The 24,399-nt window shown below is 39.2% G+C and overlaps 1 protein-coding gene across 1 annotated transcript in view; it reads right to left on the reverse strand.

Annotated features, from left to right (window-relative positions):
- CFAP92 (cilia and flagella associated protein 92 (putative)) overlaps positions 1 to 23,881 on the reverse strand; it is a 60,150-nt gene extending 36,269 nt beyond the window's left edge. Inside the window, exons 1-6 of the mRNA XM_089523165.1 lie at positions 23,617 to 23,881; positions 23,105 to 23,295; positions 19,083 to 19,145; positions 15,976 to 16,180; positions 14,948 to 15,064; positions 12,631 to 12,757 (exon numbers count right to left, since the gene is read on the reverse strand). Of these exons, the coding sequence (XP_089379291.1) occupies positions 12,631 to 12,757; positions 14,948 to 15,064; positions 15,976 to 16,180; positions 19,083 to 19,145; positions 23,105 to 23,295; positions 23,617 to 23,881 (968 nt within the window). The remainder of the gene's footprint in view (positions 1 to 12,630; positions 12,758 to 14,947; positions 15,065 to 15,975; positions 16,181 to 19,082; positions 19,146 to 23,104; positions 23,296 to 23,616) is intronic.
- Between the last annotated feature and the right edge of the window lie 518 nt (positions 23,882 to 24,399).

The following is a 24,399-nucleotide window of genomic DNA, read 5'->3' on the forward strand; positions in this document are numbered from 1 at the left end:
TCCCGGTCTTCAAAAAGAGGCTGGACAGCTACCTGCTGGGGCGCTCTAGTTGGAGCTTGCACTGAGCAGGGGGTTAGGTTCAATGACCCATGGGGCCCCTTCCAAATCTGTGATTCTAAGTGTGGATCCCTGTGTGATAATTCACATGCCCATTACTTGAGCAAAGCAAAACAAGAAATATGATAATTTTGACATGAACAAGAATAAGAGCAAAGTTAATTTTGACATGTGTTATCTACTATAATTAGTTTCAAAAAGTTGCACATTGATAATTTCTAAGGAAATTAAAGAAACAGGTGGCAATATATCTTAAGTTGCATTTAATCAAAATTCAAGAAAAATGGGAAATTTTAAAAACTCACTGAGCACATAATACAGAAAAAAAAAGTTTTCTGAAGCAAGAAATTCTTACAAGCAACAGTCAATAAATGGGGTTCCCTCACTGGTTATATCCCTTCATACACTGGAAATGAGTTGTGATTTTGTTTTTCATGTATGAGTTTTTAGCATATGTTATTCTTGTTGCTCGAACCATAAAAAAACTTGTACATGTCCTGTATATTTTAAATACTCTTTTTATTAAATTATTTTCTGGTTATGATCTATATCCTTCCCTTTCTAAACAAAAAGTACTCAAGATGATTTCAAGGTATTTCAAACTGTAAAAAAAAAAAGAGAGAGAGAGGGAGAACAACATAGAATGCTGTATTAACCACAAACACTGAGTATTTGAAACACCCATAGTAGCAAAGTTATTAACAAAGCTAGTATACCATATATACTTTCAAATACAATAAATAAATAAATAAATATCAAATATTGTGGCATCACTAAGGATTGTGTAGGGTGTGAACCACATTGGATGACATCCTTAGAGGGGTGACACTAAAATCACTGTCTATAAAATTATTTTAGAGTTAGTCATTTACTAGCATTAAGCCAAAGCAGCTAAAGCGGTCTTCAACTGGATTATTTTGACAATGGGTTTTGTACCACGGAGATAAATCCCATGGAATCAATGAATATACTCAGGGATGAAATGAACAGAATTGAGGCTGAAGGTACTGTATCTGGAGTGCATTCAATGCAGGAGTGTCCCTTCTTCAGTTGCAAGTGGGGAGGGGATGCATTGGAGACGCCTACGGCAAATGAGGGCTCAGGGAGAGGAATGGAAAGGAAAACAATATATATTGCAAATCCATGATTTGGATGTAATTTTTTACCCACAAGGATGACACCATGAGTTACCGCACTGGGTGACACCAATCCTAGTGATGCCACTGTGGCCACCATTTTGAAATGTTTCAATTCATGCTTCTACAGACCTTTGGAATAAACTATACATGATCTTGTCCCCAAAATTTCACCAAAACTGGCTAAAAATCATGGCTTCAGTGGCATGCTTATGCTGTTTGGGCATTATGAGACATCTTGGCTACTACCTTTAGGGTCAGCACAAAGTCTATTGCTTAAATACTGACATGCATTAAAATTCAGCAGGTCAAAACAAATTCTGTTCAAAACTCCTCAAAAACTGGTAAATCTATCTGACTGTATTCAGAAATTCCTAGGCACGAACCATGGCACCTCCAGATAAGTATCAATGAAATAGGCAAATCTATGAGGTTTTAATATCCCAAAAGTATTTATTTATCTGTTTATTCATTTAATTTATACCCCATCTTTCTCCCAAAATGAGTCCTAAGGCAGCTCACAGCATATGTTAAAACAGTGTACAACTAGAAACAATATTAACTAACCTATCCTATTAAAACCACAACTTTAATATAGTTTAAAAGCATTTAAAACCATAACAATAAGAACAGAAGTACACCACATTGAAATAACTTTCTGTTATAAGTTGGATCCTGACTCTCCTTCCCTTCAGGGAAGGTGTTGTGATCCCTTCCACTAGGTCCTTTCCTGCAGCCTCCCTGCACTGTGCTAGAGTCCCTCAGTGCTTCATAATATACTGGGAGGGATATAAGGTGAAGGAATATATAGCAAATGGTGCCTCCCCTCATTTGCTTTGTAGGAGTGTCCTGTAAGTAGAACTCGAGTCAAAGAATGTTGCCATCTATGCAGAGGGTGGAAAGAAAATCTCAGGATCCAAGCACAATAGTGCCTCTAGTTATTTTCGCAGCAAGACTGTTGGAAATGAATATGATTGGATGCAGAAAAAAAATCTTTCAGTTCAATCAAATAGATCTGGTAGCAACCATTAGGAAGAAAAGATACAAGGCTCAGCACTCCATTTTTTTAACCAAGCAAAGATATAATTCTGTATAATGTTAAGTTAAAATAAAGACTCAGAAAACTCTCTCCTCCTTGCCTGTTGGAAGGTGTATGTATTGCTGGGATGTAATGATACACTTGATGAGAAATACTGCTAGTAGCCTGTTCAGTTCTTAATTCATCTGTGACTTAAATCATACATGTAAGGGAAGGCTTAGCTTAAAATCATGCTTTACAATATTTTGTGGCAGCCACGACAAAGGATAATTTAAAGGATTCTAGCAAAACTCACTAAACACTGCAGTATTTGTTGGCAAGAATTTATTATGTAATTAATCATCACTGAATACTGGTGTATGCCATTAACTAGAAGAGTTGTATAATGCAGATGAAATATGACCAGTGCAATGAGATTTTACAGAACTTGACACGTTGAATAATCATGTGAAATTGATTAATATTAACATCACTCAAGCAAATAATTATGTTCCAAACTGTGTTGAATGGCCCATATAAATGAGGTGGCCCAATGCTAAAACCTAGCAAAATTTTCCTTGCAAATGCCCAACCAAACCTGTCAAATTTCAGATTTCGAGCCAGACTGAAATTATGTCTAATGTGACTATAAATTCAACTGGCTGTAAAACTAAACAGTTATTGAAAAGACTATCTGATGCATGGAGACAATTCAGTTGCCAGATCCAAGAAACAAGGAACTGTGTAAATTTGTTAAGAGCCAATACTTTTCAACTGCCAGGGTGCCTTGCCCTGTTCTAGGGGGGTGCAGAATGCACAAGGTGACATCTCAGAGGGTGTCCAAAACACTTCTGGACTCAAACTTTTTGGATAAGGGAGACTAAACCTTGCTTAAGTCATATATTTTCATTCACGCTTTTTCTAGAGTTCAATCAAGTATTGTTTTAATTTTTTTGCATTTCATACTACTGTATGTTTTATGCAGTACATCACTGCGGTATTTTTCATATTCACTGGAACATAAATCTGTAGCATAAACAAATAGATATTACAGTGAAATTCCATTTATTTCCTCTTATGCCACTGTAGTCCAGCAGTCCTGCAGATTCTCAAACAGAAAAGTGCTAGAAGAATTCAAAAGCATAGCTATATCAAGCTTTTGTCAGATGAAAATTGATAAAACTAAATAATCTGTGCCTCAGGAGCAGACTATTTTGTTTAAAACAAACTACAGTACATTTAAGAGTAGATATGAACTACAGCACAAGAAGGAGTAAGGAAACATTAACATTCAAAGCTGAAATCACTATGTCTATTTCATTTCTGTTAGTGACAGAAAACAATTTTTTCCTGCAGCAGGATAGAATCCTTCGAGGTAATCAATTAGAATAAAACATCTCCAGGTGTTGGGATTAAAGCAAGAAGCTAATAGATGTACGTTCCATGTCTGCCATATTTCACGAGTTATTGTTTGGTCCTTGGAAACAAATTCTCATCTGCTGATTGCAAGCAGAACAACAGAGAACATGCCTTGCCATCTGTGGAAGTTTACAACCCCACTGAGGCCTTTGCTGGAGTCAAAAGAAGGAAGGATGAAGTATTATGGCCATGTGATTCTTCTACTCCCCTGTGTCCACCCCCGCATGACATATGCTAAGGAGACTGTGTACTAGAGAAATATTATTTTTCATTTTGGAAAGCTAAATTCTTCTTCTGATGGGGCACAACCACACACTTATACAACCACACCCAAAAGGAAGAGACAGATCCCACTTTTTAAAAGCCACAGACTAATCCTGATCCTTAGCATGTCATGCTCTGCAGGGAATAGACTCATTTCTTGGATTTTCACTGCACTGGTCACTTACCTACAGAACAAACCATTGTACCACAAGGCCTAGAGGTCTTCTTTTTAGCTCTCTTTATGCCTCAGCTAGGCTAAAGCCTCTTTTTTTTGAAGATGAACAAAGATGTACCACATGCTTTGTGTTGTTGCTGTGAAGGCAGCAGGTTATGCACCATGGCCCTATAGAGACCGGTGAAAAGCTCCAGTCTGTGGGTGGGGTGAGGGCTGAGCATCCGCATGCTCCAAGCCCTACCAGGGCGCCATTGTGGTGCACGCCAGTCTACACAGCATGTGCCATGATGATGCACCTCCGGTGCAGCGCCCAAACAACACAACACCAAAGGGGCATCATCACGCCGTGAGATGGCAGCTATGGCGCTCCTTCAAGGACACAAAAAGGAGCCAGTTTTTCCAGCTCCTTTTTGTGCTCTACAGAGGCTGGGCCATGGCACCGATTCTACCAGTAAAGAGGCAGTTGCAGACCACCTCAAAAGGATGGCCTGTATAGTCCCCATATCCAAATAATTATCTCAAGGAAGATAATGGCAGGCCAGACTAGATCAGATATATTATATAAACAAAAGGCCATACTTCTCTTAACCTAGGAGTTCTCCACATTATACTGTCACCCTCTCATTATTTTTCAGAGGCCTTATTTTGGCTCTAATCTTGTACCATTATTTACCAGCTTGTTTGCTATTGCTACCTAGACTAACATTCCAATAATATTTAAAATGGTCCTTCTGCTCACAGATGGCTTTTGAATCAGTGAAAGAATACCAGGAACTGAAGTAGGCAAGAGTTTGACTGATTTCCTCCTTTCCTCTGCAGTTCCTTGCTTCTTTCCAACATTTGTTCCAGCAGGTTGGAGGTGAACCTCTGGAACAGTATGACAAATTGAATGACAGGCGACAGGAGATGTGCAGAAATCTGCAAAGTGCTGCCACCACTCTTTCATTCACCGATTTTATTGGGTCAAAGAGCTTGATTGGGAAGATCAGCATGGCATTAGATGCAGCCCCAGGCAGTCAGTTAAAAAATGCTACTAAGAAACATTCTTAACCTGCATGTTAGTGATTTGTGGCAAATCAAGTATCTGAGCGAAAAAGAATTCAGCGCTCTCTGGTTTATAAAAAGCCACCCTGATAGTTATCACAACTTACTAGGCAAGGTAAGTGTTTAGAGATCTCAATTAAACTGCCCCTACACACTGGCTGGCAATGCAAATGTAAGTTCACTTTACACTTGTGTATGTATTTTTTGATCATTGCAGAAGTTACTATTCTTCCCTCTACAATGTCCAAAGCCCCCTTAGGACTCACTACTGTGCAACAACAGTCTCATCCTTCCACTAAAATTCCCCTGCTCGTGGAGAGAGGAAAAGACCGGAGAAGCATCTGGCTATGTTTTCATGAGAGTTTTCATGAGTTTTGTGAGACATTTAGCTTTATCTGTCAGATAGTTCTGGTGCCACAATAAACTACAGTTCCCAGGATTTTCCAGCACGGAGCCAGGGCAGTCAAAGAGGTCTCTAACTGGATTATTCCTGCAATGTGTTTTGGACCTGTGTCAGTTTCCCATCCTACAATGCTCTGGTCTGGGTGGATTCTATAATATTAACTCATCTCACCTCACACAATGGTTTAGAAATTCTAAACTATATTAATAAAAATGAGAGTCCCACTAAACATAAGATGCTAAACATGTGAAAAGCTGTACTGGATCACACTGAAGGCAGATACCTTCATCAGAAGTCCACAAGGAAGATATTAATGCAACTGTATTTGTGCTCACCACCAACTGACATCACAGTCTCTGATACTCATAGGTCTATATAAGGATCATGACTAGTAGTCACCCATTTCAGTGGATGTCCCCTTTTAGAGCCATTACTATACCTTCTGATAGCAAACTCTACACTTTAACTATGTGCTGTGTAAAGAGGTACTTTTTTCTATCCTGAATCTCCAACTGTTTAGTTTCAAGAGATGACCCTGGGTTCTGGTAGCAAGAGAAAGAACAAAATGTTCTCTCTATCCACTAGATGCATAGTTTTACCCCTCTATATGATATCCACCCTATGCCAAGAAACAGCAACAATGTGAAATGTAATAGGAAAGCTGACCACATGAACATGAGATGTCTGCCTGTGCTCTCCCAGGATAATGATACGGCATAAGTGGAATTTATCACATGGGAGGAATTTCTCTTTATTTCAAATGAAAAGAAAGTGGGGCCAGAACGCATTCACATGAATTCGCTAGTTCAGTGAATTTACGTGAATTCAAATTGCGTTCGAACTGACTTCCCATTGCCTGAAAATAGCTTGCCATTGCTCAAAATTGTGTGTGGTAGTCTATCACACAATAACGTGAAACCCCATGATTGCATTCGGATCACGCAATAATGTTAAACCCCATGACTGCTTTCGGATTGCCATTGGATTATACTTCCAATTTCCCTTGTCTGATAAACTCCAGTAAATCCAAGCTATGTTGTTTAAAGTTGATTCTATTGATTAAAAATATAGAGCAAAGCAAACAATCAGGGACGTAGCCAGGATTTTAGGAAGGGGGGGGGGGGGTCCAGACTAAGTGCCACCATTATAATGGGGCTTGGGCGTGGCGGCGCAGCAGCACACACCATTCATTTTTCTAATGGAAGGGGGGGTCCGGACCCCAAGAAACCCCCCCCCCTTGGCTACGTCCCTGAAACAATGGCCCAAAACAGATAGCAGAAATAATCCAGTTTGAGGCCGCTTTAATTTCTAGGGAATCCTGGGAACTGTAGTTTATTGTGGCACCATTACCCCAAGCACCATTACCTTATCTTCTGGGGCCTCAGCTGAGGCCCCAAGTGTGACACTGCCTCCTCCAACCCTGGGGAGGCTTAGCCGGCCGTGCTGGATCTTTTGGGGAGGAGGCAAGTGGAGGTGCAAGGACCAAGAGTCCATCTTGGAGGAGAAGGAGGAGGTCATTTTGAATTTTAAATCTGGAACTTTTTGGACTTTTTCGATCATTCAGTGGAGAATGATCTTACCCATATCCATGTTCCTCTTAGCGAAACAAGTGTCACTGCCCAACTGGTTTGCATATTTTACATACTATTAGAATAATGTTGCTTGGCATACATTACCATTAGGGATATGAAAAACAGATGTAAATTACAGCTTGGATCAACCCATTTATAAGCCTTTTCTGATATACACAAAAGTTAACTATCTGCCACCATATTCTAAACACAGCAGGCCCTTAGTATTCACTGGGGTTTGGTTCCAGGATCCTCTGTGGATAGCAAGATCAGTGGATGTTCAACTCCCAGTAAATACAATGGCATAGTAAAATGGTGTTCCTTATATAAAATGAAAAAAAATCAAGGTTTACTATTTAGAATTATACTTTTTGGGAATATTTTTAAGCAGTGGATGCTTGAATTCAAGGATAAAGAATCGGTGGAAACATAGGGCTGTCTGTAATTATATAATTATTGGTATCCTGCCCTGTAAAATAGCATAGGAGCTGTTAAATTAACTTTTAATTACATTTCAGTTTCTTGCAGTCTGCTCCAAAAATTTGTGCCAGCAAATCCGTTTCCAGGGAGGGGAGACATCTATGTACTGACCAGGATAACATCATGATTTATGTTCTTGCTCTGATAACGAAGTCGTTTTATTTTGTTGCAAATCTTATGACTTCATTATATGATTGTTGGAGATGCCAAATCCACTCCACCCAAAGTATAAGCTAATAAAATATGGGAAGTCTTTTTTCCCAGTACCAGTCAAATATTACATGACATATATTATAAAACATTTAATTCAGGGGGAGTAAAGAATTGTCAGGGGTTTCTTTAACAAGTTTATGATCCTCCTCAAATAGGGTTGCCATAACCCGGCGGCCCCCATGCCATTCACGGTTTCGGGGGGCCCCTCCCGGTCACGGTCCGGTTTGGGCCCCCACCCGTGCCTTGTTCCCGGTTTGGGGGTCCGCTGCGGCCATTGCCGCTGCCGCTAATGCAGCTGCTGCGGTGCCGACCCACCTCCTCCTCCGGCTCTGCCTTCCTCCTCTTCCTCGGCGGGCGGCAGAAGCGCCGCTGTCACCACGCCCCCACTGGGAGGGCTTGCGCGCCGCCCAGGCCTCAGCAGGGGCAGGGGCAGCGCGCGTGCCTTCCCCACTTCCCTCCCCGCACGCGCGCGCCTCTACCTCACTTCCCTCCCCGTGCGTGCGCGCCTCTGCCTCACTTCCCTCCCCCCCGCGTGCGCCTGCCCTGGTTCCCCCTCTTCCTCAACGGGCCGGCGGCAGAAGCGCCGCTGCCACTGCGCCCCCACTGGGAGGGCTTGCACTCTGCCCAGGCCTCAGTAGGGGCCAGTGGCAGCGCGCGCGCCTTCCCCATTCCCTCCGCGCACGCGTGCGTGCCTGCCCCACTTCCCTTCCTCCCGCGCCAGCCATCCTGAGGAGGAGGGGGGAGAGGAGGAGGTGAAGGAGGAGCTGGAGGAAGGGTGCCTGAAGGCCAGGGCAGAATTGGGCCACAGAAGGAGGAGGAGGAGGAGGAAGAGGAAAGCTGAGTCAGTGGCCATTAGGTCTGCCTTGGTATTTTGGGGTTTTTTAAATTATTTTTTAAAATATAAAATACTTATTTTATTTTATTTCATTAATTTTTATTATTGCTTGTTTTTATTTTATTTCATTAACTTTATTATTGCTTGTTTTTGTTTTATTTTATTAATTTTTATTATTGCTTGTTTTTTATTTTATTACATTAATTTTTATTATTAAATATATACACCCCTGCCTTGTTTTTTTTTATTATTTTTTATTATTAAATATATGCAAGTGCATTTTCTGTGTATTTATGGCGCTTTGAATGCTAACAAGTCTGCCTTTCTTGGCCAATTATAGTGGTGATGATGATGATGATGGTGGTGATATTGATATCAACAAGCCTCTGAGGCACGGCCAATGTAACTTGCTGTGATTTTTACAAACTCATGCGCAGTGAAGAAAAACCACAGTCCCTTGACCAAGTACACACTTCTGAGAAGTAAAGTTGAACCCGAGGGCAAGTACATTTCTGCCATCTGTCTAAGAATAATGCCAAAATGTCCTCCATTTTGATCATGCCTAAAAACATGCATTTATATTAACATTTTTTTAAAAAAAACCTCAATTTTTTGCGTGTCCTCCATTTTTATAAAAATGTGTCCTACATTTGAAAATGTTGCCCTACATTTGTCCTACATTTGTCCCGGTTTAGAGGTCCTCACTTATGGCAACCCTATCCTCAAAAGAAGCTGTTTCCCTATTGATGGAATATAAGAGGAAACTATTAAATTAACAAGGACTTCAAACAAATGATCAGGAAATGTGTGTTTTGTCTACAAAACAGGAACTAAGAACTGTTTAAAAGGAAACAAAACAAATCAAGAAATCTTAAAATAGCAGATCCAGAAGAATAAACACACTATATTCTCAAAAAACAAAAAATGCTTTGGACCACACAACAAACATTTACTAAAGCCAACACTGTAAAGCAATCTGCGACACCAACACCATCATCCTACAAATTATTAAACTACTTCCCAAAACTGTTTCCAAGTTTCAGTGGAAAGCTGAAATCCATATTCCTGTACACACAGTCAAGCACTGCCTTGTCTTTCTGAATTAAATCTTTTATCAAGCAGTCTTTATTTCAAGTTTCTGTTCGTTAAAGAAATCCACAGTGCAGGAAAGGAAATACCACACAAATAAATTTACAAAGACCCAGATGCACTTGTACAACATCTTGTGTGCACATTGGCAACTCTGATGGATAGAAACTGAAACTGTAATGCAAAAGTGAGATGGAACCAGAAGTGGGGGAAAGGGTGAGTGCTAACAGAGAAAAGTACATCCCTGGAATTAATAGGGGTAATTGAAGATTTTGGTAGGTAATTGAAGACTTTGAACATGTCTGTATGGTTCAGTTATCTAATATTGTATGGGTAGAAGAGAGAAGGCAAATGATGGCTTGGCTGATAGAAAGGTGGAACTTGTTAGTTATATACTGGAATAATAAAGAGCAGATTGATATGAATACTTTGCTACAACCAGTCTCATTCATAGTCATTCAGTGGGCCTTGGTATTCACTTGTGTTTGGTTCTGGGTCCTACCCCCCACCCCTGTGGATACCAAAGTGTGTAGATGCTGAAGTTGCATTATATACAAAGAGTAGTAAGATGGTATCCCATATATAAAATGGCAAAACCAAGGTTTGCTTTGGGGGGTAAAAAAACCTGAACATTTTCAAGCTGTTCTTAGTTAAATTCGTGGATGCAGAATCCGTGGATATGGAGGGCCAATTGCATTTGCAACTATTTTCCAATTTTTTGTTACTGATAAATAATAATTTTTGTTATTCATGAAAGTAACAGATGTTATTTTGTAACAGAGATTTATTTTTGTTTGCTTTTTTAAATATTAAAGATGCCTCTTTATTCCCACACATCTTATAATAATAAATAATAACAAATTTATTTGTGTTTTCCCGCCTCTCCCAATTGGGTCGAAGCGGGGTTACAGACTAAAAATAGCATCATAAAACTGAAACTTTCTGAGACTTATGTGACAATTATTAAGTGAAATGTACAGCCTCATATCATCTGGGTGGCCAAAAGTGTGAAGATGGAAAATTAATTTGATGTTCAAAAATGACCTTAAAATGGATAATCTTTTGAAGTCTTCAGGTTTTGTAATTTTTCAAACAGGTTAAAGGTCACTCCAAAACAGTGCATAATTATCTTCAAAGTCAACAATTGTTAAAGGGCTCTATAATCTAGTAAAAGATATAATAATTAGAAAGTGACCATCTCATGGCTGTTGCATCTGCCTTTCTTTATGTAGCTTCTGACAAAGATATTCAAGAAGCACTTAGACTGAATGTAATCCTGCCTGTTTTCATTTCTTTCTTTCTAGCTACTCTAAAAATCCAGGATTGTGGGAAAACCTGAAACAGAGCAGCACTGAAGTTCTGTTCTGGTGCAGGCAGACCTCAAAAACAAGAGGCCAGATTTTGTGCTCCTGCACAGGGGACAGCAGAATCACATTCTAGATCAGGTACACAGCAGCCAAAAAAACAAGAGACAGGAGATCTAATAATCAAGACATAGATTGGACAAGTGAGAAGAGGGAACAGAATGCAAGAGGGACCATCTGTGTTGCTACTTCATTCAAAGTGAGGAACCATGCCATATTATATAGGCTCAGCCAGGCCCCCACTGGTTTAATACCCTGGAACTAAGAAAGGACCTGAAGACATGGATGGGAGAATAGAATGAGGAAAACAGTGAGGCAGAAATGAGACAGGATTCATCTCAGGGTCAATTATTCTGGACTCAGAAATGACCTCTTGGATTCCCCATGTTACATCTGCATTCCATAGTGATGCTGGATGGCTGTTTACACATGTGCCCATGTGTTTACACAGTTAATAACTGTTCCACCTGGCACTGCCATTACTGGTGCAAATTGTTCCCTCTGAAGTCAGAAACGAGGTGTTCCGCATCAATCACAACATTGTGACCACAAAGGGAGTGACTCACACCAGCGATGATGGTACAAGGGGGCACATAAGTGTAAAGAGCACCCACTGTTGCTACAGAATGCTCCAGATTTTCCTGCAAAACCAAAGCAAAAGATGAAAATTTAAAAATCTGATTTAGTCAGAGATAAGGCAGATGCAATGTGCAACTGGCCTTCTCTCATGAAGGAAGTATACACTCAAAGTAGGGATTTGGCCCTGCATCATGTATACAGTATGCAGTGAAGGCAGGGTGTAATTGCCCTGTGTAATTGGCCCACATACACATGCACTCAGTATCCTCTGGGTACGGATTTACCTTTAAAGCAGGTTTAAAAGTGCTAGATCATCCTACAACTAAAATATGTCTCATTCTTAGTACAAAGGTGTCTCTAAAAATAGCATTGATCATCAGCTACAATCCATTTGAACTTGTTTTGTTCACCTTTTTTGTAATTTTTTAAACAGCTGACATCAGACACTTACATATACACAAACACAGGCACCATACTCTCATAATCAAACAGTTAAAAAAAAAACCTGGATGCTATGCTTGCAACAAAAACTTCTCTTGCTTTCTTCCTTATGCATAATCAACACACATATGTTTTGCAGAATATTTTAATGCTTTTAATATTAATTAAAACAATGTTTTTATGCCTCATACTCAGTAGATTCTACACACTAACAAAAAAGGAATTGGCTAATTCACAATCTTTTTTCCTTGCATTTTCCAAGCAATTGAGCTTACCTGAGCTCAATGGTATGATATCATGGGTCGAAAACTAACTTTTGGAAGTGAGAAATCTGCTGGTCATTACCTAAATTTACAGAAATGGGACAAATCTGCCCAAGAGAGTAGAAACCTGTCAACAGTTGTCTGTTGCTGGAAAAAAAGTGCAACTATTGCATGATAGCAGGAAGATACATCTGATTTCAGTTTCATTTAGAAGAAGTATGTATATGCCCCAGTACAGATAGAAATTATTCCAAGAACAATACAGCCTGGGTCACTTACCTCATTGATCGGATATTTTCTTCAGATTTTGTGGGAATGTTGGCAGAACTTCCTCTAGGGAAAGATCTATGCTCATCGGCTTTAGATTCCTCCTCTAAATGCTTGCTGGTAGGTGAATTAGGAGGAACTGTAACATATTGGACATTAATTAGGGTTTTGCAATGTGTGATTAACTGGTCATTGATTAGAAGCATATGTAAACAATGTGATATATATCTATTGTCCACTATTTTGCTTCTGTCAACAAATGCATTCCTTAAACAATGTTCTAATCAGGACATTCAGACCAAGTAAAGGTACTCTAAGTGGGCTCCAATATACTGTATTCAATGGCTCCTCCTTCCAAGTTTTTGGATAGAGAATGTTATACTTAATAAAGTAAAAAGGTACTACTGAGTATCAGAAAAGTACTTTAAAATAATTTAATACAAATACTTATGAAAACCTCAGATGGCAACAACCATCTTAAAAATTTCATTTTCCCATTCCTTTCACAAAAAAGCCTATTTCAAGTAGACACTGGGTACATAGGTGGTGCATTTTCAAAAAAGAAAGGAAGCATGCCTCTTGTTTCAGAATGAATCTAGAATTTGTTTCCCACAAACAGGAGAACTTCTGATCACAGAAGGCTTCTGATCCAGCAGATCACTCGCTGTAGTAGAAGAAGGGCAAAGGAAATTATTGTTGAATCCCTATTGTAATGGGTATTCTGCTAGTAATCCCAATGATTTTGCCACCTTTTGTTCTGCATATTAAAAGCAAGAGTTAAAATGAGTTAAAACCATAACTCTAAAAGGTGCTGTCTGTATAACAGACAAGAAAATATTAAATGTACAGACTTGAAGTTTCTGCCTGGGCTTCGAGCCAACTAAATCAAAATACAGATAAAAGACTCATCTGTTCCCTTAGAAAAAACAGAAAAGGAAAGTGATGGTGATTCTTGACAGAACTGAAATCTGAGATGGCATCTCAGAGGCCTAGGAAATGAGTGGCTTCCCAATATGGAAAAGCAAATGACCATGTTAAGGTAGCAGAAACCATAGTGTGCTCTTAAAATCTCTGTTTCCCAAGGGCAGTACATCCATACCCTTATTGAATAAGGGACCTGTAAACAAGTATCTCCCATAAATTGGGGGGGGGGGACAAGAAGACAGCAGCCACAACTAAGAGAGAAGACAATAGGATTACACAGGACATAATCTTCTCCATTGAGGCTATGGAATGCCCTCCTCTTGGGGGTCTGAGTGGCACTGACATTGGTTTCATGCCAGAGCCAAGTTAAAATGTTTCTCTAAAGTATTTGGGGTATAATAATTTTATGAAAACCAGAAAGCATGTATGATTTTAGAGTTTTAGTCTGTTTTAACTTTTAAATTATTTAACTGTTTAATAGGTTTTTAAAATGTTTATGTGATGTTTTATTGTTTTAAATTTTACATTGTTTAAACTGATTTTAGTGTAAGACACCCAGAGAAATTACAATATAGGATATGTTGGGATAGAAATATTTTAATTACAAAATAAGCAGGTACAAAATATTTTAGAATACAGTGAAGGGGGGGTTGCTATAAACATTACTTGATTGTCAAAACATAATTTGGATCTAAATATAAAAGAAGTATAGCAACAAATACTTCTACTTCCCAACACATCTTTTTATGTTGAAAGAGAACTGAGTTTCCTGAATAGAACGGATTCCTGTCATTATGATGATTACTGCACCTATATTAAACGTAAAGGTAAAGGTTTTCCCTTGACAAGTTTGTCTAGTTGTGTCCAACTGTAGGAGACAGTGCTGATCTCCATTACGAAGCCAAGGGATTGTCAAAGACAACTCCATAGTCACGTGGCCAGCATGACTGCACAGAACACTTACCTTCCCACTAAGGCGGTATCTATCTTCTTGCACTTTTACATGCTTTCAAACTGCTAGGTTGGTAGAAGCTGGTAGTAGTGACAGGAGCTCACTCTGTCACATAGTACTTGGGCCTCCAACTGCTGACCTGCCTATATTGCAGTTGTCAGAGTCAGCGTCTTAACTGCTGAGGCACAACATCCCTGCACCTACACTAGATTTTCTTTAATCAAACTTCAGGTTATCAAAAATACATTTCTGCACACAACAGCAGTTTAACATTAGCAAATATTATGTAAATTTATGAGGCTGTCCAACAGACTTGGCTAAAAGGATTGCTTTTTACAGATAAAAAGAACAGCTATCACAATAAAGATTGAAATAAGGAAAACAAAGGCTTATATAAGATCACACATAGCTTGTATAAATGCAGAAGGGTCCCCTATGCTCATACTCTCATACCTGTTAGTTTCTCCTGCATATGATGTTCTTCTGTTACTTTACTTTTTGTGCGACTGGGTTTAGGTTGACTGCGTTCTACAAATTCTCTTTGGCACAAAACTATTTGCTTCACAGCACCTTGGGGGACGCAACAAGAAATTATATTCAATGCTCTTGAATACAAGCCTACCTCCTCTCCTGGATCTTTATATCATTATTACTTTTTTAGGTATCTTACAAAAGGGGGCAACTTTGTCCTTACAGTCCAGCCCTTTTACAAATATGAAGAACACAGGAGCAGCACACCAAAGACTTTAAGAAGCGGCTGCCAGTACATACCAGGAAAGCCTCAAAGAATCCTTGACTGATAATTGTATGGAAGGCAGGAGTCCTGAGAACACTTGACCTAGTGACATATAATCTCAAATATGGAGGATGAAATGTTTAGGCATTTCACTGCCTACAAAGTTAGAGTCCACATACAAATTCAATACTTAAAAAGGGAAATCTTGAAGAACAGAAATACCAAGTGTAAAACAAATCAGAGACATCAAAAAAGGATATTATAAGCATGATTGTTTTTAAAGATTCACAAGTGAAAATACCTCACTCAATGTTTTTAATTGTTTTATTATGCAATTTCAATTCAACATCATTACTAGGGTTTGAAAAATTTGAAAATGACTTGTTTCATCAAAAGACTAAAGGCTGTGGAATCACTTCTTTCTTAAGAAAATTTGAAAACACTGGGACAAAATCTGGTGGGGATGATTTACAAGCTCCAACTAGTTTGTATGGAGTTTCTAGGGTGCCTACCCAAGAATAACTGACTAAATTGAGATTCCAGCAATACTCTGGAATCTATGGGTACATTCTCTGGTTCCCCAAAAGTCACAAGCAAAATGGTGGTAAAAACTGTTATTATAGCCACCTAATCTGTTACTAAAACCCTGCATTTAAGGTTTCAAAAGCTGTTAATCCCTTTATCTGAGAAGAGTTTCTCAGAAGTTTGGTTATTTCTGAATCTCTGAGGAGTTTGGTCAACTCACCTTCAAAATCTTGATCCAAATGTGGCACAGCAACCTTATGTTTACCAAATCTGGCTTTTGAGCAAACTTTTTCTTTGAGATCCCATAATCTCAATGTTATGTTGTGGTCTCTTAGCTTTAATAGGAAGTCATTGGTAACATTAATTTCAACACTATGATTCCATGAAACCCAGATCTGGTCATTTTCAAGCCATGGTTTCACAACCTGTTTTTTTTAAAAAAGATGTTTTTTAAAAAACTAGCATTACTAAAACAGTATATTCTCATAGCAATGGCTGCAATCATTATTGTTTTGCGTTTTGAAAGAAACCAAGATGTACAAACCAGTCAGTTTATACACACATATTGTTTTAAATGTCAAGATCACAGAACATTAAACAATCTTGTGGGGGGGGGGGACAGACTGTAGTTAAATGGGGGGGATATTCTTACAAAAGCACCACAGGCAGACTGGAATAATGGATTAAAATCATTTTTCTTCATTACCCACCATCAAATGTCAAGATATAAAATTATGACATACTTAAGATTTACATTAAAATAAGACACGGCTGCAGACACCGAGCCACTTTTTTAAAAAAAATCAGTCAGCTCTTAGTGTAAATACTGTATTATGATGAAAGTCTTCACTCAAGATTCTGAATAATCTGTGCAAAAGATTTTTTCTTACTGTAAGTCCCATCATTTGTGCATCAAACCAATTAATGTCTCTGCCCTGACTGGAAGCAGTTCTCTGGCTTCTCTGGAGGAGAACGTTTACATCACCTGCTAGCAAATATCATTTGAACTTGAGATGTCAGGGAATGAACCAAGGACCTTATACATACAATGCATATGCTCTAGCACTATGCTGGTGTCATTCCCTATGAAATACAGGAGGGACAATTTTGGAAAAAAAGTTACTTTGGCCTGCTATATATATCCTCGGCATTTTATCCTTTCAAAACCAAAACAGAAGTTCATGGGGTCATTATGAGATATCACTATCCAGGAAACCTGAGGCTTATGGGGCTAGGTCAAATTTGCTAGCTGAGATGAAGAATACCCATGAGGTTATATATTCTACAGAAGGAACAAGAAGAAGCCAAGCCCAACGTGTATTACTTTGTTAGAATCTGTATAGTGTTTGCATTATGTCTTCATCTATTAACTGTGGTATCCTGTTAACTATGAATTTCATTATATTGATTTGCTTAGCTTCCAAAAATAAATCTTGATTTCTTTGAATTCTCGAATAAAATCATTTTATAATGAAAAGAAAACAAACTACTTCAAATGTGTGAAATATGAGATGTTAACAAACGTCTACATAGTAACCTAAGGCCTAACGTTATTTCACAAGAAAAAGATGTCAGCCTAGCTCCATGTCTATTACCTCTCCACCAGCAGGTAACAGCATTTTTATTCAGGCTTTAAATATCTAAAGTTTCACTGTAGAACATTCTTAACTTGTTGACTACCAATACCCACTTTTTCTTTCCTTTTCTTTAACTGACATGATTTTATTTGATGTTTTATTATTATCTGCCTTCACTATTATTTTTAATAGAACACTAAAATATAAACTTAAGGGCTGTACATACAACCCCTAAGAGGCAGCGAGACACTGCCCCTTTCCTAGCTGGATCAGGGCTGCGGCAACCTCATGCTGTGGACCCAATCTGGACTTTTGAGGGCGCAAAATAGAGCTACAAGAAGTAGCTCCTTTTTGCACCTTCGAAAGGGTGTCATAGTCACATTGCTGTAGCTAGACGGCGCTCCTTCGGTGCTGTGCCATAGGAGCGCCATGATGCTGTGTGCCATGTGGAGCAGTGCACAGTGTCAGGGCACCTTGGGAGGTAGAGTTGGGCTGTGAGGATGCTACGCCCCAACTCCGCCCCCATGGCAGCATTAATGGCCACTGTGTACAGGACCTTACTAAATAAAAAAGTCCCATTTTCTCTTTTATTGAATTTTCCTACCCACTTTGTGCCCCAGGCCTAATCTGCACTGTAGTATTAATGTAGTTTAACAACCCATTAACTGTCATGGCTCAATGCTATGGAATCCTGGGATTTGCAGCTTGTTGCAGCACCAGAGCTCTCTGAGAGAGAAGGCTAAATATCTCACAAAAACTAAAAATTCCAAAATTTCATAGCACTGAGTTCAGATTAGATCCCAATTAGAAGAAGCTGTAAGCTGCCTTGGATCTCATCCAGAGAAAGCTGGGGTATACATTAAATAAATAAAAATAAAAAGAGGAAAAGCTCAACCATAGCTGGCATCCTTTTGGTGACATACACAAGTGTAAATTCAATTTACTCCTGACTATGTCTTGTTATGGTCACTGCAGCAGGAAGTGTTCACTACCTCTCTTGTATAATGATCCCCTGACCACTAAATTCCTGCCTCCTGTTCTCCTCCTCCTCAACCTTTTATTGACCAGGGGAAGGTGAGGGGAAGCCTCATAGCATCCAGCAACAGCTAGACATGCACTAATGACTTCACCTTCCATAAGCTCCAGAGGAAGTTTTGGGACTACAACTTCCATCAGCTTCAGCTAATGTGAAGTCCAAAACATCTAAGGAACATCAGGTTGAAGAAGGTTGACCCAGAAAGTCACTAAATGCCAGACCTGAGACTCATTAAGAAGCTACTGACTTTTAACTATTCAGGATAATAAGATAATTGAAGCCAGAGTTATGTCCATGAGAGGACATATTTTTTAAGTTTTATTATGGTCTAGTAATGGCTGGTTGCTTTGCAATTACAAAATGCTAACCCTAATGTGCTGTGTTACCTGTCATTAAAAAAATGAATGAAATCATGAAAAAAGGTAATTATAGTTTTGCGAATCTATGATGCTCCCTGGGTTGCCCGAAACTATCCAAATTCCAAATGGAATGGAGTCTAGTGCTAGCCTTGTACCTTTCTAGTTCAATCTGTACATGTATGGAAATATCACAATTAATTGGAGGATACTCCTCCTCTGGAATGTGGTTTGCCATTAAACTGGAAACCTTAATCTCTCTAATCCATGATCACAGGACAACAGAGTAGCAGGCGCCTGCATTTAGAAGGCTTATAATTCATTCCCAGCTTTGTCTCACAATCTTATCTACACTCACTGAAGTATGCAGTGTGGCTGTCTTTTTCGACCTGGGCCGCTCACCATCTTTTGGAGTCCCTGGCTGATGGCAAATGGAAGAAAAGATGCAAGGGCAGAAAGTGACAATGACAAAAAAACAGAATGATGACTCAAGATACAACAGCTTGTTTCAATTATATATCTCACTTAAAGTGCTATATTTCAAGAACGTTTCTCACCAATTCATAGGTTATTAATTATTTTAAAATCTACATTTAAATAATATTTTTTTAGAAATTATGACATACAATCATTTGGAAGTGTTCTCAAGAGCTACAGCTATACAAATAATAAACAAAATTCTCTAAGAGCTTCGCACCAAACTCTTTTTCTTGGTCAGGATCCAATGGAATGGCTCTGTTAGATGCCAATGATCCCCAGAATCAAGAGGGGGAGGTTCCCTTTCTTTCCTATACCCTACCATGTACTTTAAACGTCTCTTGAGGACTGGAATAGAATTTTATTGTTAAAAGCTAAAAGCCGTCACAATATAAAATATATCCAAACAGTAACTACAAAAACAGTGTTTAAAAAAACACCAAAGCATAAAAATCACCAAAAACAACATGGTAAAGTTAATAAAAGAGATCCATCAACAAGAAACCAATAATACATCATAAATAATAAAATAATAGAACCATAAAACTAGAATGGATCTAGCCGTCATTCCAATCAAGAAAGCTAATTCTAATCTTGCTAGCAGCTAAACCAAATTTTGCTACCATAGAAGTAACAAATGCATTGTTGCCAGCCAAAAGGACACAAGTCTGCTGAAAGCAAGATCTACCAGAAAGGGATTTTAAAATACAATCAAGAAACCTTTGTCTATACAGAGGGCAATGTAGAAGGTAATGTTCTATATTCTCCACTTCTTGAGGACTGGAAAAACTCAAGAGCAGAGTTTTTGCATTATGGAGAGCTGCAGAGTGGAAGGGAACAAAGCCCCAGTTGCACTGGATGTATTTTGTGCTTTTTAGTTGGCCGTATAAAAGTATAACTGTTTTGTGGATTCTGAAATTTGCTGTACGTAGTTTGTTGCATGACCAAATAGCTACCCCTGAATTTCTTCTCACCAAGTCTTTTCATAGTACACAAACTATTCATTTCCTTCTCCACATTCCAGTATTTTCCACTACCATCTCCTGACCCTTCTTGGAGCATCCATCCACCTTCTTTCCAAGTTTTATTTGTTGAAAAAGGACAAAACACATTGCTTTGATAGGGCTGGGGCGAGTACTAACCTATTCCTCCATGCCAATCCCCCAAAGCTCTTATTAGCACTGCTGGGGAGGCATGGGGGAAGACAGATACCATAAAAATACCTACTGTTTTTCTTCCCTCCACAGCAAATAGCAATTGAAGGAAGAGAGGATTTAAAAGTGACAAATGATGGGGTCAGCTTCATTTGCAATGCCACTGCTCTAAAGAGGTTGTTAAGCTCTGAAAGCAGTGTTTTGACAAACTTAAGACTGAATAGCAAGTAATATAATCATTTAGTTGCTGTGTGCCTTCAGGTCATTTCCAACTTATGGCAACCTAAAAGCAAACCGATCACGGTGTTTTCTTGGCAAGAATTGTTCAGAGGGGGTTTGCCTATGCCTCTTTCTAAGGCTGAGAGAGTGTGACTTGCCCAAGGTCACCCAGTGGGTTTCCATGGCTGAGCAGGGAACCAAAGCCTGTTCTCCAGAGTTGTAGTCCAGTGCTCAAACCACTATTTCCATGTTGGATCTCAATCATTAAGGGAACTTGATTCAAAGTATCTTATTTGTTTTTGATTCTCAGCATGATCATGGTATTGGATGCACAATAATGTGTATATTTCAGTAAAGTCTTTACAGAAGCTATACATGTATGCATATGAAAGAATGTTGTTCTTGTATCATATAGATACTTTAGTTTTGTATGATTTTTAAAAATATTTATTCCATTTATTTTCTGGAAGTAGGAGAGGTATTTTCACAACATATTTAGGGCCAAAAAGCCTTTAAGGATAAGAATCCAATTGGGACTTTCCTTATGAACATTTACTACATTTGTTACTGTGCTGAATGATTGATATCATCCTTATTTCTTACCAAATGAAGACAATTTGTCCTTTCAGGCACAAATTTGCTATGAAGGATGTCTTGGCATCCAGTAGAGGTGTTCCAAATCAACCAGAGACTGGTGGAAAATGGACATGTATGCCTCAGTCATTTCAAAACTGGAAACATTTTTCAACTGGTCCTCCACATGCCATAAAATCTGTATTTTAGTGGGAATGCAATCTATAAAGGAGGGATTCTGTTGGAGGGACTCATAATGAGACTCACTTTATTGGCTTAGCTGGAACCAGCTACCATTTGAATTCTGACCTCCTAGACCTCTCCTCCTTAGTGTCAATTCTTGGTCATTATGACAGTAAGGCCTAAATTTGTTTTCTTCTTTTTTTGCCATTGCTTTGCTTTTGGTATCAAATCTATTAGGCCAATTTTTAACCCAAACCCATCCAATGCCTTCTGGAATCTATGGCGTGTTATAGACGGGCCTTTAATATGCCCCCGTCATGTGCTAGGGGTTGGCCGAGGACCTAGCATCCATACCGGCCTCACCCCTAGCACGTGACAGGGACGTAAAGATGGCAGCGCCTTATACACACGGGCGCCGCCATCTTTACGTGCTGGATGCGTTGCGTCCGCACGTGTCGCCCCGGAAATGACGCCGCAAATGCACCCCTTGCGCTTTGCGGCACCTCTTCCGGGGCCTCAGAAGGAGCGCAATTTCCGCGCTCCTTCTCGGCAGCATCCGGGAGCCGTGCCGTTTAAAGGCTGCGGCTCCCGGACGGTGCAAGTGGCAGCGGCAGCAGACCGCTGCAATCCGGCGGTCTGTAACGCGCCTATGTATCCAGTTTTGCTAGGTTCCACCCTCCAGAAAAGCTGTTTCAAAACCAGAACCAATGTTCTATCACCCTGTTTGAAAAAGTGATCTCTCTCCAAGGCCAAAAGATGGACAGAGGCTACCCAAATTAAATGAAAATGGTCCCATAGACCTCAGAGACCATGGGAGGCTTGTTTTTTTCGGTTAAAAATAACTGTTAAAATGAATTTGAAAATAGGGAAACACGGTAAAGGCCCAGCTCCAGATTCTGGACATGCAAAATTTGCCCACCCCTACATTACATTATATAAGGAGGACTTGCAACAAGATATGGAGTGCTTCTGTTCAAGATTCATCTAACCAGCCATGCCCTCTTCCAAGAAACTCCATTCCATTTCCTCTTTTGATCACCTTTCCCACCCCTGCTGCCCCTCCAGCCATCAGTCTCCATTCTGTAGCTGCTATGCATGCTCATTTTTTATTGGACTGTTTCTTGGGCTGCATCCACACTGCAAAAACAATCCAGTTTGACACCACTTTAGCAGCCCTGGCTCAATGCTATGGAATCCTGGGCATTGCAGTTCTGTTCTAGGGCCACCACAAACTACAGTTCCTAGAATTCCATAGCATTGAGCCAGGGCAGTTAAAGTCATGTCAAATCACATCATTTCTGCAGTGTGGCTGCAGACTTGGGTAGTGTGCTTCCACTTTTCTATCATTCCCCCCACCCTCTGGCAAATTCTGCGATTTCCCAAGCATGTTAATATTGCTTATTTGTTGGCGATGCTATTCTGGCTAAACAGTGGAGCCTGCAATAAAATGTTGTAGTTTAGAATTTTCTCATTAATGTTTCCAAGCATTGCATTCCATTCTCCCCTTGTTCATTCTCATTTATGTGCTGCTTGCCACATACAATATATACGGGCCGTATGCAATGATAATACTTTTAACACAAAAATACAATATTCTTAAAACAAGACATAACTATACAATATGATTAACAAAAAATCAAAATGACAGGTGTCATAAACCAACAAATACCAAGGAGAATTACAAGATCCAACCAACTGCACATGTAATCCAATTGCCCCTTTCCTCTGGGTTCAAGAATATTTTATATAGTAAATAAATGTAGTTTTTCCTTACCTTAGATTCAGTTTCCAAATATAGTTTAGCCAATGGACCAAATAACACCAAATCTAATTTTCGAGGATCAGTATCATCTGGCAGAAGAAAATATTCCATGTGATAAAAACGTAGCATTTTTGGAATAAATCCTTCTCGTGTTCTAGACGGTGTTTGGATTTCATGTCTAGATGATGGCCAAGTCTTAAGTGCTGGAAAAATATATTTATTCCATTAGAAATTTTTAAAACCATCCCAAAGATTGAAAGCAATCATTTGTCATTTTATATAACAGCATACAAACCTACATAGGTGGCAGAAGCTCCATAGCAAAACATTGCAAGGTAACTCACATGAGAGGATTAGAGTCTGTGCTCTAAATGAGGTATTTCATAGTTCATGAGCTTTTACTATTTTTTAACATTTAAGAGTGGAACCTGCAGGTAAGCACATTGATGAAGCAGGAGAACAGTTTAAGTTCTGGGAGGCGTGGGGGATATTTAAAATTATTTCAAGCAATGCTATTTACCTACTTGGAATTACAAGTGGAAGAGCCAATGAGATAGAGAATGTGCAGGTAACTATATGCTGAGAATCAAGTTCTTCACTTTTTGCAGAAGGACATAGTGTCATGCTTTCGTCTTCGGGAGTGGGGTGACCCCCTGCACATGTCTCTGGGAACTCAGATTCATAAGTGCTCTCTGAATGTGGAGATATTAAACCTGTTGGTTTTGCCTTGGCTCCTTCTTCTTCTGCACACTCCTTCTTTTCCTCAAGATCTGGCAACTTACTTGCCATCCTGGAATGGAAAGGTCAAATAATCTGATTTACTATTTACTTTTCTCTCACAAATAAAATAAGCAATCCGCATATTCCAGCAACACTAAGGAAAGCTCCCCCAAATGTCTCCTAATAATTTTATTTATATATCACTTTCTACCACACAGCCCATAGCCAAACACACAGTCACTAAGAGTATGAGTTGTATGTAATGAAACAGCTGGTATATAACAAAACATTGTCACTACATGTTCATGGTGAACCTTGAGAATCTGTTGTTAACAAAGATAAAAGCATCATGCATCAAGATCAATAATTTTGCTTTATATTTCTACAAGCATTTTCATAAATGCTCTAAAAGTGCTACAGACACACTATCCTAGGGCATGTTCACATGTGCATGTTGCACACATTCTTGTTAATTGCCATCAAGTCAATTTTGACTTATGCTGATTTCATGAATGTGAGACCTCCAAGTCACCCTTTTATCAACAGCCCAGATCAGGTCTTGCAGACTCAGGGCTGCGGCTTTCTTG

The sequence above is a fragment of the Sceloporus occidentalis genome, unplaced genomic scaffold (genome assembly GCF_023333645.1).
Source record: "Sceloporus occidentalis isolate IW3139 unplaced genomic scaffold, rSceOcc1.0.p SCAF_1, whole genome shotgun sequence".
In the NCBI taxonomy this organism is placed as follows: domain Eukaryota; kingdom Metazoa; phylum Chordata; class Lepidosauria; order Squamata; family Phrynosomatidae; genus Sceloporus; species Sceloporus occidentalis.